The sequence below is a fragment of the Cebidichthys violaceus genome, unplaced genomic scaffold, assembly GCF_023349555.1.
Source record: "Cebidichthys violaceus isolate CVI_PGR_0920_01 unplaced genomic scaffold, fCebVio1.0.p SCAF_5, whole genome shotgun sequence".
Lineage (NCBI taxonomy): Eukaryota > Metazoa > Chordata > Actinopteri > Perciformes > Stichaeidae > Cebidichthys > Cebidichthys violaceus.
The window spans coordinates 10,734,660-10,750,887 of record NW_027176705.1 but is presented as its reverse complement, the minus strand read 5'-3'; the positions used below and the strand labels follow the sequence as shown (position 1 = coordinate 10,750,887).

The following is a 16,228-nucleotide window of genomic DNA, read 5'->3' as shown; positions in this document are numbered from 1 at the left end:
GACTATGAAAATCATCTTTTCATCACTTACTCAAAATAAAAGCCGTGCTGCTCACTAGTATCGATGCCATCATCACTCAGTCAGTCAGTCGAAACCTGAATTCTCCATGTGAACCCCAGTTGCAACTATGTATATGGTAGCATACAGTTCGTCCAAAAAATGACTCTCTTTCCCTGCTCTGATAGCACCTTATCAACAGAGTGAGAGTAGTGTAACAGTAGCCAGCGGAGTTTCCCTACAAGTCAGTTCTAAACTACGACAGAGAGATAGGAACTCCTCCATTGTGGTCTGGATGCCTCTAACCACAAAGTCTGAATCCAAAGGAGAAGCTGCCAAATGTGGAGTTCAAAAGAAAACAATCAACGGAGGCAGAAAATTCAATCCGTATAGGAGAGAAACAATTCCACATCTGCCATCTTGATCTCAGTAACGTGTCAATGTGACACCTTTGCTAACCGCAAGCAGCCTGTTGATGCTGAAATAACAGAAGAACTGACATTTGACAACAACGGTAGGCTTGGACGGTATGATGAGATAATCGCTCAATGGGATACTGGTTCAAATGTCCATGATAACAGAACGATATTCAATTATGCAATGCCTGCTATGAATGTTGCACTATTCTCAGTATCTATGCTAGTAATCTGGTGTTATTGTGGTTATATAAATGTAATGTATGGTGCTGTTAGATTGCTGCTAGACCGGCCTGTCAATATAAGTGCATGGGAGAGTAAACACTTTTGTTGTTTTTGAAAGGCTAAACACTAGCAAATAAGGATTGAAGCATAATATTTTGTTAGATAAAATCATGTTGTGAATTTTGTAAATTATCTTTTTTCAAAAAATATTTCCTTTTGGACTAAAGGCTCTGTGTGTGTGTGTGTGTGTGTGTGTGTGTGTGTGTGTGTGTGTGTGTGTGTGTGTGTGTGTGTGTGTTTGAGAGTGAGAAAGTGGAAGTCGGTGAAATATTGCATGCAATGTTTCTGCAAGTTGTTAATAATAATAATTTTAATTAAAGCATTAAGAATGAAGCTTCTAAATATTTTGTCACTGCAGTGCATCTTTCTGGGCTTCTGGAAGAACATTTCCAGAGCCTCTTGATATGGGAAGTCAGAAACGTCTGGCCCATTTATCGAGATCCACATGCGGGCTGCAAGATGGTCTCCTTGCAGCCTGTTTAAAAAACGCAGATATTGTTGTCTGCTTTTCAGGTGGTTGACGCGACATTAGGGGTGCAACGGATCACAAACCTCACGGTTCGGATCAGATCACAGTTCTTGAGTTCGGATCATGTTTCAGATCAGCAAAGAAAAGGGGAGGAGAGAAATATAACTTTGCTTTCGATTTATTAATTAAAGAACTTCAAAAACAATTAAAGCAAAGAACTTTGGGCTATAATCTTACGTAAAAACAAAAACATTGAAGATGTCCAAATTGAAACTAAATTAAATAAATAAATAAAAATAAAACATTCAAAAATACTCAATTTTGTTAAGTTTAAGTGCAACATGAGGTACATTGATGCCCTCATCCTTAGATCAATATTGAAAGAAAGAAACAGCCAGAGTCTACAGCATCAAAACAGAAAGAAAGCAGAGCAGACCAGAGCGAGCTTACACTGTTTCAACTGAACTGAACTGCTAGCCAACAACTTGGGTCTATGTTTACTTCCTGTCAGGTTATGTCATTCAAATACGCTGCAATAATGTTTACCATTACTGTGGAATGGTCAACAACTTTACATTTTTTTGCAAAAAGATGAGAATATCTACATTGTCTGGGGAGAGGGAAGACCTTTCTGTGGTGACTGGGATATTACTATTGGGCCTGTCTAGCTTCCGCTCTACTGCTTCTGTCAGCACCTGCACCAGGTGTGTGTCTGTCTGTGTGACTCTCACAGAGGGGGCGTGTCTACAGCACCTGTCTGTGTGACTCTCACAGAGGGGGCGTGTCTACAGCGCCAGACTGCTAAGTGAGCGGTCAGTCGTTTCCTTTTACGACGAGTCCCTTTACGACTGACCGGTCGAAGGTCGAAGATCGGTCAGTCGTTTCCTGGACCGATCTTCATACTGAAGTGGATGCGTGAGGGGATTTCGTAGCGTGGCTCAAGCACTTTAACCAGATTTTAAAATCCTTTGTTTTCCACACCGGAGTGTCCCCATCACTGACAGACTGGGATGGTGTCTCTTCATATGAGTGGACATCCCCGATGTTTTGCCGCTGTCATATGTCTTTCTCTTCAAACAACGCCTACATGCCGTAATGGTTTTGTCCACCACCCTTATCCGTCATTATAAGTTACAGGGAAGACAAAATGCTCCCAAACTTGTGACTTAAATGACACCGGGGGCTTCTCAAGTTCCTCCGCTCGCCATAACTTTCACCGTTAAATGCTTTTTAACGCACTACTGCTTTATATCACTGACACTCTGCGTGGATATTCGGGGATGTTTTACTTGAAAAGGAACAGCAGCCGTAAAACTGTATTACACACTATGATGATTAAACTGTAAAAAAAAAAAAAAAAAAATACTCAATTGATCCGCGGTTCACAAGTGATCCGAACTGTGAGGAGTGATTCGTTACACCACTACGCGACATATTTTCCGACACGCGCGCTCTGTCTGCTGGTGGGAGTGTGCTCAGCTGTGTGTGTGCTCAGCTGTCTCTGTGTGTGTGTGTGTGTGTGTGTGTGTGTGTGTGTGTGCGTGTGCGTGTGCGTGTGCGTGCGCGCGTCGGGGCGGAACTCCGCCGTGCGCGATAGAGAGAGCAGAGGAGAACTGTAAACGCGCGACCATGAAGAGACAGAAATGACATGTCGTTGTGTAAATACGATAAATAACACAAGGCTATTTAGTTTGTTTGATAAAAGAACAAGGTATAAACCTGTTCTATAGGAAAGGGAACCTTAAATGACTTCTGTTGTGATCTGGTGCTATATAGAAAAATGAGATTCAGTGAACATGAATTGAGTGATTTGTAAACTGTGTAATAAACAAGTGGGACTAAAGATGGAAATACCACAAATCTCCATTCACATCTTAAAACTCACCATCCAATGCGCAAGTCTACCTCCGACTATCTATAAAGAGTTACCAGACCAATAATCCATCACGGTAAGCAATCAACCATCAACCATCGAGGATTCTGCAAAGGCATCAAAATATAAACGTGACAGTCACTAAGTGTGAGACGGTATGATGTCATTTACTACCAGTTGATTAATCTGATTTATTGAGCTTAGTTTGTAAAACAGCACTTACTGACTGTGCAATGCGGCCAGGCTGTGACCACTTATGGATATTGCAACATCCAGTATATAACACAGTACACAGATATTCAAACCAATTTGTGTCCCCATCTTCAGCTTTTTTTTTGGATGATAATTTCGTATATATTTTTTCTTGGAGCAATATCGTCAGTAAGGGAATATCTGTAACACCCAACCCTAATCCCTAACGATTGACTGATGGATTTATGAGAGCCTTTTTTCCCCCGATAAGTCAAATGGACATGGAGAAATTCAAATATCACAATATTTTAGACCAAATAAGTTGACATGGATATTGCGACGATATTGTAGAGTTGATTACTGGTGCTTACAAATTATTTACAAAATTAGATTCTTGATAAACACTCATCAGTAACTAGTGGTGCAACCGATCAGAGTCACGGATCGGATCAGCACAAAACAAAAAAGGAAGCAAATAAAACTTTTAGAGATCTCTGAAAACGTTTCTTTTTGCCACCGATACTAATTGATGATCCATATTGTTGTTTGATTATAGCAGCTGGTCTACAAGGCTCAAGACTATTTTTTTTTGCCACCGTCCCAAAAATCATTTCAACTGCTCGGAAGTCTGTAAACCATCAAACATTCTAAACGTTTCCTTTTCTTTTGTTGTACTCACCTACAGTGTTTTTTCCCTCATAAAAACACACAATCAAATGTTGCTGTTTTTTTGTATTTTCATTTTATTTTTATCGATTAACACAAACCTTGTCGATAGTAGTTTTATTGATGTATTATAAGCTGCTTAGTGTAAACAGGTTATAATTCATCTCTAATATTTATGTTGTTCTGAAAACAACTGGATTTAGTCAAGTTTCTCACCAACACTACATTTTACAAGATTACATGTAAACACATCATGACAATGTATAATTTACTTATTTACTATCATTTTCTCCTGTCAATTTAAACACGGGTTGGTTGTTTACGATGTAACATTATAAGAGAAATGCAGATGTGCCACAGACTCCAATTTGAAAATGACTGTAAGCAATAAATGCAAGATTGAATATAGAACATATGACAAAAACATAAACATTGCTGTGTGAATTATGGACTGAAAGTACAGCTATTATTCTTATTCCTTAAGCACTAAGCAAACCATTTCATGTGTTGATAAAACAAAACAGACTACACAACATAACTAATGGTTTAGAAAAGCAACCACAACACAACACATGGCAGCACTTCAAGATCTGGCATCTACATCATGAAATCAACATCTCCAGCTGTTGGAAGGGCCAGAATCTAAAGTCAGTGTATGCAAACAATATTTACTTTATGGCATTATTCAGCCAAATTCAATACTTACTTGGCTAAGTTACAGATGGTGTTTAGCCATCACCTGAGCATAAATAAACAGCTGTCAAATATAATCTTGGACTGATTATCAGGAGTTAAAGCTTTGTTCAACTTTGTTTACGCGACATATTTTTAAACAAAGTCTCAGAGAGTTGTAAATACAAAAGTGCAGCCTTTTGATACAGGTCCTCATCAACTTCCTAAACAACATTCTTATCTTGGGAAAACATTCTGGCTTATCAATCAAGTTTTAGTAATGAGAAATGTGTCTTTTTATTACAATTAAACAAAGTAAAAGGCATATTCTGAAATTTCTGGTCAAAGAAAAAGTAAAGAACCCCAGATTTAATTTCATGTTGCAATATGAAAACGGCACTGCTGCAAGAAAAAGCACATTTCATGCAGTCAGTAACATGCAGCTGTGCAGGCATTTCCCTGAAATGAGGAGACCATTGTTAAGCTCAGAAGCCAGCCCGAAGCCAACAAATGTGTGATCTCGAGAAAAACAGCACATGAAGTTAATCAAAAGGATCCGGTAAATAAAACTATGAACTTCAGCTGGTTTAGACCAGCACAACCCTGAAAACCACTTCATAACCAAGAATTAAAGACAATAACGGAGTTGCTGTAAGCAACGCGTACAGGTTTAGGGACACAACTATGAAAAAAAACAACAACACAGAAACACCAAAATACCCTGGATGACAAGCAATGTCGAAACGACAAAAATATTCAGTCACAGACATTGTCTGCTCCGGCTGCTAACATCAGCCAAACAACAAACTTTCCATCAGAAGCTGATGTGCCTCCACCAGCTACAGACACCACAGCTCAGATTTTGGAAGTAAATAAAAATGTTCTGCAACGTAATGGAAGAGAACCTTACTTAGTTTTCGGAAAGTCTTTCTTAAAGACCAATAAGCTTGCTTGGAGGTGATTGCAATGTATAATCAATGCTCTGGTTATATTGAGTGGGTTAAGTTTCAGGAATCACCACGGACTCTCTGGTGTCTGCTGTTAGTAGACATTGAATACAGAATTTCGCATTATGCTGATGATGTGTTATTGTTTAATACTAACCAAGAGAACTCCATACCTGTTTTAATTCCCTCAGTTTTCAGGGTACAAAATGGCCTTGCCACTGGGTGACTTTGGGGACAGGGCAACTCTTGTTAATTTTCCTATATCAGGTGGTCAACTTCAGCCTTTACATATCCGGGCATCAGAGTAGCAGCAAAGAGTTGTAAAAACTAAATTTTGCCCTGTCACGGATGGGTGGAGTTGGCCCCAATTGTACCCAAAGCAAATGCTACCACTTAAGATCAATAGGGCAGCCATTTTAGATATTGAAAGAGTTCTCACTAAATTCATATGGCATGGAAGGCCATCTAGATTAAAGATGAAGACATCACAGTTGCCTGTAGGTTGGGGTCAAGCCCTTCACAACTTTTTGTATTGTAACTGGGTTTTCCGCTAGTGAAGCCCGGCTTAATGTTAGCGAGTGTTCAGTCAAGAGAGGGAGCATGTGTGTGACGTTAGCAATAGCGTTGTGAACTTTGCAGTGCAGTGAGTGTACAGTGTGTCTGTTATAAAATGCCACAACTCCTCACGACCCAAAAAAAGCTCCTTTGTCTTGCTTGCCACCTGCTGATTAAAATGAAGGAGGTTAGCCCCGAAGTTAGACAACTCCGGCTCAGGCTCACTTCAGGTGGGCTGACCTTTAACGGTGGACCAGATATTCCATTATTCAATTATCAGCATCCCTAACACAGTATGTATATATTGTAATTTGTATGTTAATGCAACCCATGTTAAATGATGTATTTCTTTATTCTTGCTAATTTGACAATATCTGTGCTGTTTGGTTCTTTGTTTGACTGTGTAAGAAATTAATAAAATCTGAAAAGGTCAATTCATGAAGTTTCCAAGAATAAAACCAAACTTGGTACAACTACTACAATAATCCTTGAAAAGCATTTATGCATCTAATCTGATTTAAAAAATGACTCCATACAGCTTGCATACTTGCATTTCTACTGATACACAGCCAAAGGAATCTGCAGATGGAAATATTTTGCTCTCAATAATTTTGAAGTATTGTTTTTGTTATCTTGCAGGATGGTGCTATGTTACATAAGACGTTCCCCAAGTCCAGACCAGAAAAGAAGACTGAAGACCATAAAGACACACAAGCAGAGATTGGGCATCGTATCTGTGAAACATATTCCAAAGGCAGTATGATTCAATAAAAAGTGATGGTATCCATCCAATAAACTGTTTGAGAAAAGCAGCTGGGCAAATTCCTCTTTTTCACTCGGCAAATTACAATTTATGGCAAACAGCACGCCAGACAGTATTTAACCACTTGCCAATAAAGAGACAGCGTCTCACTGCAAAAGGAAAATACAGAATAAAGTGCAGATTCAATATAGACTGCAACCATCTAAACCAGCAAGCGTTTTCACATTCCAACATTATTCATGAAAATAATTCCAAGGGTTGTGGCTCATGACACTGGCCCCCAGGGAAGCGGACTCTGATCAGTTTTCTAGGAGGAATCTGCCTCTAGGGTCATGTTGTCTTTCATCATATTCATTTTCACATATGTGACTGGAATGACAAACAGCCTCCCTGCGATAGATTTTAAAAGATCAACAATAAATTATATTGGAAGTTGCCCTACTTTCGCTCTTTTTCATTGGTTTTATGTCACCTCGGTCTGTTAAACTAAGCACAATGATTTGACCATAAGTTATATGTCTTTCAATACATTTTTCTAAATAGGTCACTAGTATTGCAAAGACAATATCCCAAGTGTTGTTGCTGGAGACACATACTCTGAATCTATATTCATTTTCAAGGGGACAAAATCTTTGGAGTGAAAAGACCAATACAAGCAAGTCAATAAAACCAGATCGTGCAATTGTAAGGTAATAAAAAGAATATAGAGAGGAACTTTACTACACTTTAAAATGTTTCCTTGCTATACTTTTTAGTAACCATCTTTACAGTATTGCAGCGTCAAGCCCACTGTACTGTAAACCTACCTCCACACTACCCTGTGTCACCATGAGAGAAGCTTCTTCACCACTATTATCACTGTACACCATTACTTCTACACACCAGGTTTATTCTACTTTGAAAGCAATACTTTCTCTTTATTGCAAAGGTTATCATTTTTCACCATAATTACTACATTTCCTGTGTTAACAAATACAATTTGTGTTTATCAAAAAGGGTATGGATGTATTTTTTACAGTGCAATTCTGATTCACTGCAAATTGGAACAGTCAACAGATTGCATGCTTAGCGTTAGCATCCATAGTAATCTAAACAAAGAGAAGTGGGTCAGAGCACAGGCTCTGAATAGTTAGAGAAATAAGCAGTTGTCATTTATTTCCCTCTGTTTTTCAAATCTAAAAGTCCTTTTGGTTTTACAGTTTTGAAAAAAAAAATCACTTCCACTTACAGACAAGGGCATCTCTGCAGGGCTCTAACCCAAACCCACAATGGATATGCTACATTACACTCAGGAAAACATAATAAAAGCAGACAAATACAATTCAGTATGGAGTGTCCTTACATGTGGATAAGCCTGTCGCAGCGCCCTAATCAACCACAATCTGAGATGGCAGACTTATATTGCTTGCTCTCGCCACAATCAACTTCATCATTATAATCAGCGGCGGCCAGTGGAGAATACACTAGACTCATGATCTCCGTGTCTTGTGGTGAGACTGACTAAATGTGAATACATTCAGGCTCTTCTGGGGACGCCAGGAACATTTTGTCCTTGGAGCACAAAAAAATGCATTTGTCAGTTGGCGCTTGGATGCGCAGAGCTGATGAAAGACACTGTTTACCTATTGTGCATTGCAAGCAAAAGAGGATTCAGCTGCTCTGGCCCCTCTTTGACACACATGGCGCTAGATGGACGCCACTGAGGCTAAGAACTTTAATTTGTTCACTCATGGCAGGGGAAGCGAATATTTGTACTTTCTCCAGGCTGCTCAGTGAGGAGCCGTTATTATTGGATCCTCACAAATGGATGAGTGGCGATAACTTATAGTGGACCTTTAAGTATTTATAAAATGACATTTATCATTTGGGAACGTGTGAGGACTCTACTTTCGTGCAATGCCAAAATGTTTTCGTCTGCTTATCTATTGATGCTTTGAAGTGTGTGCAAAGCTGTTTCTTTGGATGAAAATCATTTTAGAGGCTGGACCTGAGGCACAACATGTGAGAGGAAGCATGGGGAGCTCCCAGCACAGGACAACAGAGCAGAGGGAGGAGGGAGAAGAGGATCGGCCTTTCCTCGCAGCTGTGTAACGTTCCGCCCAACATTGAAAAAGTTAAGCAAAAACAAATATAACAACAAATCACTGACAAGTGTGGCTACAGTGGTTGAAAAAAAAAAGCCCCAAAACAGAGCGTGCAGGACGATGCAAGTAGCAACAAGACATCCGCTAACAACATTACGAAAGACAAATACAAAACATGCAAAACACCGGTGTTAGCAAAACAAATATGACCGAGGAATCATCTGAAACATTATTCTGCAAGTGTGTCCCCAAGAGCTGGCAGTTAAACCAGCCCCCGGACCTGACAGCAGCATGGTCAACAGGGACAGGATGTGACAGATTTTGAATCCATGAAAAAGTTTCGATTGATCCAAGTCAAATATCGCAACCTGTCGTGCGTAAACATCCACTGGTGATTTGCCACCAGGCGTGTACTTGATCTTTAAACACATGCCCGCTGGATGATAGTCACTATCTGGCCGGTTTATGAGAAGACGAAGAAGAAAGAGAGAGAGAGTGTTTCCAGGGTCGCCTGATAGCTGTGTGGCTAACGTTGAGCTAAAGCTATCTAGCATCAACATCATCACACACTGACTGACGGCCTGGACCTCAAACCTCAGCCCCGCGGTTCAATCTGCGAGCCGCCCCCTCCGTCAAAACTTACCAGCTTTCTCCTGATCGTATCCCACGACAATAAAATAGTCAGCAAATCTAGCCATGTCTGCTGCTTTTCCCGAGTAATACCAACACAATTCAGCATTTTTCCTGCTTCCAAAGCACAGCCATGTTTGACAGAAGGAGTGTCACTGCGCCTGCGTGCCGGAGAGGGAGACATCCATGGGCGTGGGCCTTTGAGTTTACAAATACAGCACTGTATCCCAACAGAGGCTCTTTAAGGTCCAAACTTTAGGGTCCCCACCTGTTTACACCAGGGAAAGCCGCCACACAAGAATAATACTATCATTTACTGTCACTGACAGACATCTTGATAACAACAGTTATCAACCGTTGATTTACTGGATATAAGGTGTCGACTGATTGGAAAAAACTTGCAGAAATGGTAGATTAAATATATGGAATAGCAACTGATGCAGAATATTTCCATCAGTATTATGTTCAGCAGGTTATATAATAATATACTACTTATCTATACTTGCTGCCCTCATTTTTCAGTATAATAATTTTGATTTATCAGAAGGATTTAGTGCCAGCGACACTTCTGTCATCTTTCACTGCATATCAACTAATTGTCAAATATGCCACCAGAACAAAAAATACTAGTTGTATTAAAATACACTACAAAAAAAACATATTTTTCCTGATAGTATCACAAAGCTGCACCAATTGCAACATTAAAATGATCAGGGGTTATTTCATGGACTCGTATATTTGTGTGCGCTTTTTAACGCAACTTCATATCATGCTTGAATCTTCTGGTAAGTGACACAAGGTTATACAAAATCAATATTGGTGCTGTCTAAGACAAAGGTTTGTGATTTAAAATAGCTCTTTCAAGCTGAACATGGCTGTGTTTTGACATACAATGTGCAGGGCAGGATAAACTCATGGGATTAGTGCAAAATATTGAAATTTATGAAAATAGGAAAAGCTGTCACAAGGAATAGCACAGGGAAACCAGCACTCTAACTAATGTGTGTGAGAGAAACGCAAAAACTACAACAGCAGGAACCTAAAGCAATTTCCACTGCATTCTCCCTCACTCTCTGCTCTTTTCTCAACTCCTCTGCAATTAGTATTCTTTGTCTCTCTTTCTTTCTGTCCCACTTACTGCTTTTGGGTGGGTGACCGTGGCTAAGTGGAGAGCAGGGCTGCCTTTCAATCAGAGGGTCAGCGGTTCGATCCCAGGCTCCAGCTAGTCTCATGTCAATGTGTCCTTGAGCAAGACACTTAACCCCAAAATTGCTCCCGTAGCTGCATCTACAATAGATAGATACTGAATTGTAAGTCGCTTTGGATAAAAGCGTCTGCTAAATGACTGTAATGTAATGCTTTTGTTTGCTAGTAAACAGAAGATGAAGATGCAGATGTAGTCAGAATAGATGAACCAGAGCCAAAGCATGAAGAAATGCGAGTGTTTGCATAATAGTGTTTGTAATGACACAAGAATGATGGGAAAGTCATGGGACCTAAAACAACACACATTTCAAGGTGACAAACATTATAGGCGTTATAATAATTATGAATCACCTGTCAAATTGGTGCCTTTAGGGTTGACACACTGTTTTCCTGGCACACCTGGCATTAGTTGCTCAGGTTTCCTGTCACACGTACCTGCTCATACGAATACAAGGACAAACAAAAACTGTCATCCTACGACAGCAACTTCATGGAGGACAAACAAAAGATTTCTATATAAGGAGACAAAAAGCAAGAGCACAATTGTGTTGTCACGATTTCACAATCTCCTGTTGTAAACTAAACTAAGGGGAAAACTTATCTGCCGGAGGCAATTATCACTACAGAGTGCTTACGAAACATTTGCTGGTTTACAGCACATGTGTTTGACATTTATGTATTCTTTGAGTTGGGTCACATGAGATATAAATACACTCCGGAAGGTTCTGCATCGGGGACTAAAAACAACACGATATGAATTATAGAATGCTGATATGCCAGAGTGGAATGTCAAGTGTTAAGTGTTTCTAAAATGATGTTGAAAGAGCCCACGGGAGGGTTTTTCCCCTTCATTGAAACTGAAACAAAAATCCAAACTGAAAGCATTACTTAGATCAACCCCAAAAACTCTAATTGACGCCATACCTAGTGGAAGTTTCTGCAGTGGAATTTCTACACTGATAAAACCAAATGTTTTTTCTCTGGTATTTACAGAATTTCATACACTAACTGAAGGGGCATACGATTTCAATCTTTTTGGCATCAGTGTTTCTGAGGTATAGGTTCTCTCTTCTTAACAATAAGCTCATCTCAGACACAGACTGATCAAGCTGTTAGCTAGATAAAGGCTGTGATAAACAAAAAAGTGTGATCTCCGTAACGCGTTATTTGTGATAGTACTTTCTGTGTATGTTTCCCCCCTTAGGGGCTTACTATCCACATCTGCCTCATGAACCACACCGACCTGTGGTAGTTTCCAGCCTTACAGACCAATCATGAATAAAAATCAAAGAAAGAAATATCAGTTTTTCTGAGTTAGTTTGACTTATTCAGCTTTAACTCTTTGTGTAAAACTTCTTCTGGTTTAGAGTGACTCACTGTACTGACCATCCCATGAAGTCAAATAATGTGAGAGGGTGAGACGTAGAGGCAGACTTCATGGCTCTCTTGTTTTTCTCCAATAGATTCTTGGGTATGCAGTCCTGAGGCAAAAATTGAAGTCGTATTAGTTATAATTTATAGCAGCACAAAATCAGCAGGACTATTTAAAAAAAAACCCGTCTGAGCCAATATTGTTCGTATGTCTTAGATTGTTGTTCAAGTTCATTTTCTGACTTGAGATTTATTTTGAGTTAAATTGTAAAATTCCATTTATCATTTATCCAAATATCAAAATAAATGGTAAGTCCGGGGTCAAATATTTGCCTTGTACAAACAGATACATTGAATATATTGTGTTTACAGTTGGGCATACTTACTATATTTAATCAGTTACTCAATGCTTGTCTTTTTCCAAATCTCAAATTCATCATCCAGTGTACTTTCAAAGCTAACATGGAACTTCACTGTGTCAGGGAGTGCCCTGAAAAGCAGACTGTGGAAACATTCCTTAAATTCTATTTTATACAATTAGCCAGTTAAATTGAAAGGAATGATGACAAAAACTATTCCTAACTAACCTTAAAGTTCAAATATCACAAGATGAATGTTCAAACTTTTTCTTTTGTGAGTATTTACATTTCTAATACCCTTCCCCCTATAGAAAGCAGTGAGCTGAGATGAACACAGTATTTTCACTGGGACATTGTGTAGTACAGTATGGGACTTACATAACTGATGACCATTGATTTCTTTTTCCATTTTATCCACATGCTGAAATAAAACAAATGAAACATTTTCTGAGAACTGTAGAACTTTGTTGATGCATCATTTATACTGAGCCGTGAAAAAGTTAATGTTTTGACTCAGTGAAAGAGTGAACACAGGACGTACTGTACTTATTCTAAAACTATTTCCCTTTATCATTTTAATTTCTATTTCCATTCTTGATCTTTTTGCTGTGTTGCGTTGTACTACAAGAGCAGTACGATGGGGTGGGGGAAAAGGATGAGAGACTGTGTGTGTGTGTGTGTGTGTGTCTGTCCTGAGCCCCTCCCACCTCCTGTATAAAGGCTCCCAGTCTGGTGTGTAGGAGCTATTAGCAGAGTGACACAGCTGCCTCACAGAACCAGTGGCAATTTCAAGAAACCTGTGGAGTACTCTTTTACAGCTGATTGATCTTTCCCATCCATCTGATATTTGTCAGAGAACTACAGGTATGTGCACTTTCTTTTAACAATGATATTGCTGTGGTTTGCTCTGCTACCAGCTGATGGCTCAAACCTTGGTTTTTTTTTAGGTCAGGGCACAAGTGTAGGGACAAGGACAGGTTATCTGCCCTGTTATATAAGCAGTTCAGCTCTCAATGTGTGCGTCTGTGAAGGAATTGCTCAAGGTGTAAAGCATCTGACAGAGGCAGTACATCATATGTTGTTTATTAGTTGCAATGGATTTTGCTCTGTTTTTCAGTTATCAGATTTTTTTTCCTAGTCTATTTCGGACCCCGCATTGGTAAACTGTCCTTCGCGTTATTGGCCAGGGGCCCAAAGCATGGTTGTAGGTTTACTTAACCGAGCAAAATCTGACCTTAGCTTAACTTTTTAAATAAATGAATGATAAGTGCAAATAACTTGGCTTTTGGACTCTTGTGTAAGCAAGCCAGCATACCAGTGTGGCACATATAGGAATCCTGTATGAGGGAGTTTTACATGCACTGAGGGACAAGAGGAAATTCATGAAGTTAAATATCAATTCATAGCATGAATAACTAACTAACACATGTTTTCTCTACTCTCCACAGGAGTCAAAATGCAGTTGATCTTCCAGTCCTTTCTCTCGTGCTGTCTGCTGGCGACAGTAGCACACTGTGTGGAACTTCAAGTGAATCCAGAGTTGAAAAAAAGGTGCGTTAACTGAGCAGTAATCCATTCAATAATCAAAATGTTTTCATTTGATATAAAATGTGACAGTCTGCCAAGTCTGTGACAGCTGTCTCCTGATTGATCTACCTAAGACTAACTAAGAGTTTTGTTTTTCCTCTCCCAGGCGAAGCATATGGCTCGGGAGCAGATTGAGACGGGATCTTGACAGTGTATCAGTAGAGAAGACAGCAGAATCTGAGTATTTTGTCAGACCAGAAGATATCAGGGATACTTTGCTGCCACATTCCGGGTAAGACACTAACCATGTTATCTGGAAAGTCTGCAAACTGTCTCCATTTGGCCATCATATCATTTTTTTGTCATAGAAAAGGAAGACTCAATTTAAGCAGAGAATACTCAGCCATTAACAACAACTCAGGACGGAGCAGCATTGACTAATATTCTCTCCTTCTCCCTCTGTCCTCCAGCACTGACATCAATGTCCGAACCAAGAGGTCTAAAAACTCAGGCAATCAGTCAAGAAGACAAGGTTGTTCGCTGGGCACCTGTACAGTGCATGACCTTGCACACCGCCTGCACCAGCTCAATAACAAGTTGAAGATCGGGAGTGCCCCCATCGACAAGATCAGCCCACAGGGATACGGCCGGAGGCGTCGATCTCTCCCGGCGCACAGAGTCACGCTGAGGCTAGAGCAAGGCAGGCTGAGGCCAGCGTGGAGCATAAATGATTCCCAAGTTCACAAGCTCGAGGCTCTCCTCAGGCGGACATGAGCGGAAATTAGCAAGAGGAGTTGGGAACAAAAAGCGAGGGAGTTAGTGTCCTCTCTCTGTTCTAAAATTCTCTAAATGCCTTAGACTTCTGCCAAGTATTTCCCGGCACATTTTTCAAGGCATGAGAACTGAGTCAGAGCAAGACTGGCTGCACTGAGTTTCTCTAAAGGCTGAGCCTTGCAGCTCAGCGATGTAGAGCGTGCAAACAACTGCAGCTGGCGTACAGACACTGGATGGCACAGCGTGAAGCAAACTACAGGTGCTGCTCTTTGCTTGGCAGAGGGAAAGGAAGAGTGCTAATACCTGGCAAAGTGGACACATCCTCTGGCTTAAAGAGGGAACTCTCTTCTGTCATTCTGGGACTTTACACATTTCTTCCTCAAGGCCAGGACTTTGATAAGTGCTATCCTCTAAGGATTATACCACCGTGTTCCAAACTGTCAGTACTTGTCTGCACTTTTCCATTTGGACTTAAAGTCAAATGAATCATCAGGAAAATACATCTTCATCACAATGCCAAACAGGAAGATAGGCTAGAGAGCTCTGAAGCTCTCAGTTTATATAAAGTTTTGGACACTGTATAAGGGAAATGTCTTTGATTCTGTAAGATATGTGCCAGTCCAAAATGGATTGAAATATACTTGAAATTGTTATTGTTTGTACAAAAACATGTGCAATCTATATTTGTTTTCATTGCAGGTATATGTATATATGAATTCCTTTATTTAAATATTATATAGAGGTTACATTAAAGTACTTATGCAGATAGAACTATTTTTGTACAGGAAGAAATATATATGGGCATTGTAGCTATTTGTCATTATTCTTTTGCAAACTGTGGTAATAGGATATGTGTTTTATATATATATATATATATATATATATATATATATATATATATATATATATATATATTATATATTTGTAAATGTGTTCTATTTTATTTGTGTCAAAGCAATAACATTGTTATTCAATAAACATTTTGCATACAAAATCTAGACCTTGTCCAGACCTCCTTTGCTTATGGCTCTTGTAAATTGAAAGTGGCATTCTATTGTCTGGAGTGCAGTACTACAGGAAGACACCGAGCACCTGGTCTCTGTTAAGTGATTACAGGGTCTCATTAGAGCCTCCCCTCCTCTCACTACATTCCCCTAGTTATGATGCCCCCCCCTCAAAAAAGGGCAGACAGGGTGCCAGGCACATTCCTGCTTGGTTCAGCTCATATTTGTCGGCTCACCCCACACCACAGAGCAACCCTAAAGCCATCAGAAGAGACTGAAGCTTCCATCTGTTTTCAATGGTAGATGGTTGGGACACAAAAAGGCCGATGCAGGGGGTTCCGGTCTCACATTCCTGCGAGGGCATCACAAAAACTGCTCCAACAAAGCACTGATCGTGACCTTTAAATACAAGCAGAACCCCGAGACTGAACAGAACTG

General features: G+C 39.9%; 2 protein-coding genes across 2 annotated transcripts in view; one reads left to right on the top strand and one right to left on the bottom strand.

Moving 5' to 3' along the window:
• sbf2 (SET binding factor 2) overlaps positions 1-9,685 on the bottom strand; it is an 84,341-nt gene extending 74,656 nt beyond the window's left edge. Inside the window, exon 1 of the mRNA XM_068731153.1 lies at positions 9,563-9,685. Coding sequence (XP_068587254.1) covers positions 9,563-9,617 — 55 coding nt within the window. The 5' untranslated portion in view covers positions 9,618-9,685. The remainder of the gene's footprint in view (positions 1-9,562) is intronic.
• Positions 9,686-13,249: 3,564 nt separating this feature from the next.
• Positions 13,250-15,636, top strand: adma (adrenomedullin a). Its single transcript, XM_068730602.1, has 4 exons — positions 13,250-13,349; positions 13,934-14,036; positions 14,179-14,304; positions 14,483-15,636. Exons 2-4 carry the CDS (start codon positions 13,942-13,944, stop codon positions 14,784-14,786), a joined length of 525 nt encoding a protein of 174 aa, XP_068586703.1. The 5' UTR covers positions 13,250-13,349; positions 13,934-13,941; the 3' UTR covers positions 14,787-15,636.
• The last annotated feature ends 592 nt before the right edge of the window (positions 15,637-16,228 follow it).

What these genes read in the sequence shown, in the direction of transcription:
- adma (XM_068730602.1), top strand. Translation starts at nt 13,942, where the DNA reads ATGCAGTTGATCTTCCAGTCCTTTCTCTCGTGCTGTCTGCTGGCGACA. An exon ending in AATCCAGAGTTGAAAAAAAG is followed by an intron (nt 14,037 to 14,178) that starts GTGCGTTAACTG and finishes TTCCTCTCCCAG; the next exon opens with GCGAAGCATATGGCTCGGGA. An exon ending in ACTTTGCTGCCACATTCCGG is followed by an intron (nt 14,305 to 14,482) that starts GTAAGACACTAA and finishes TCTGTCCTCCAG; the next exon opens with CACTGACATCAATGTCCGAA.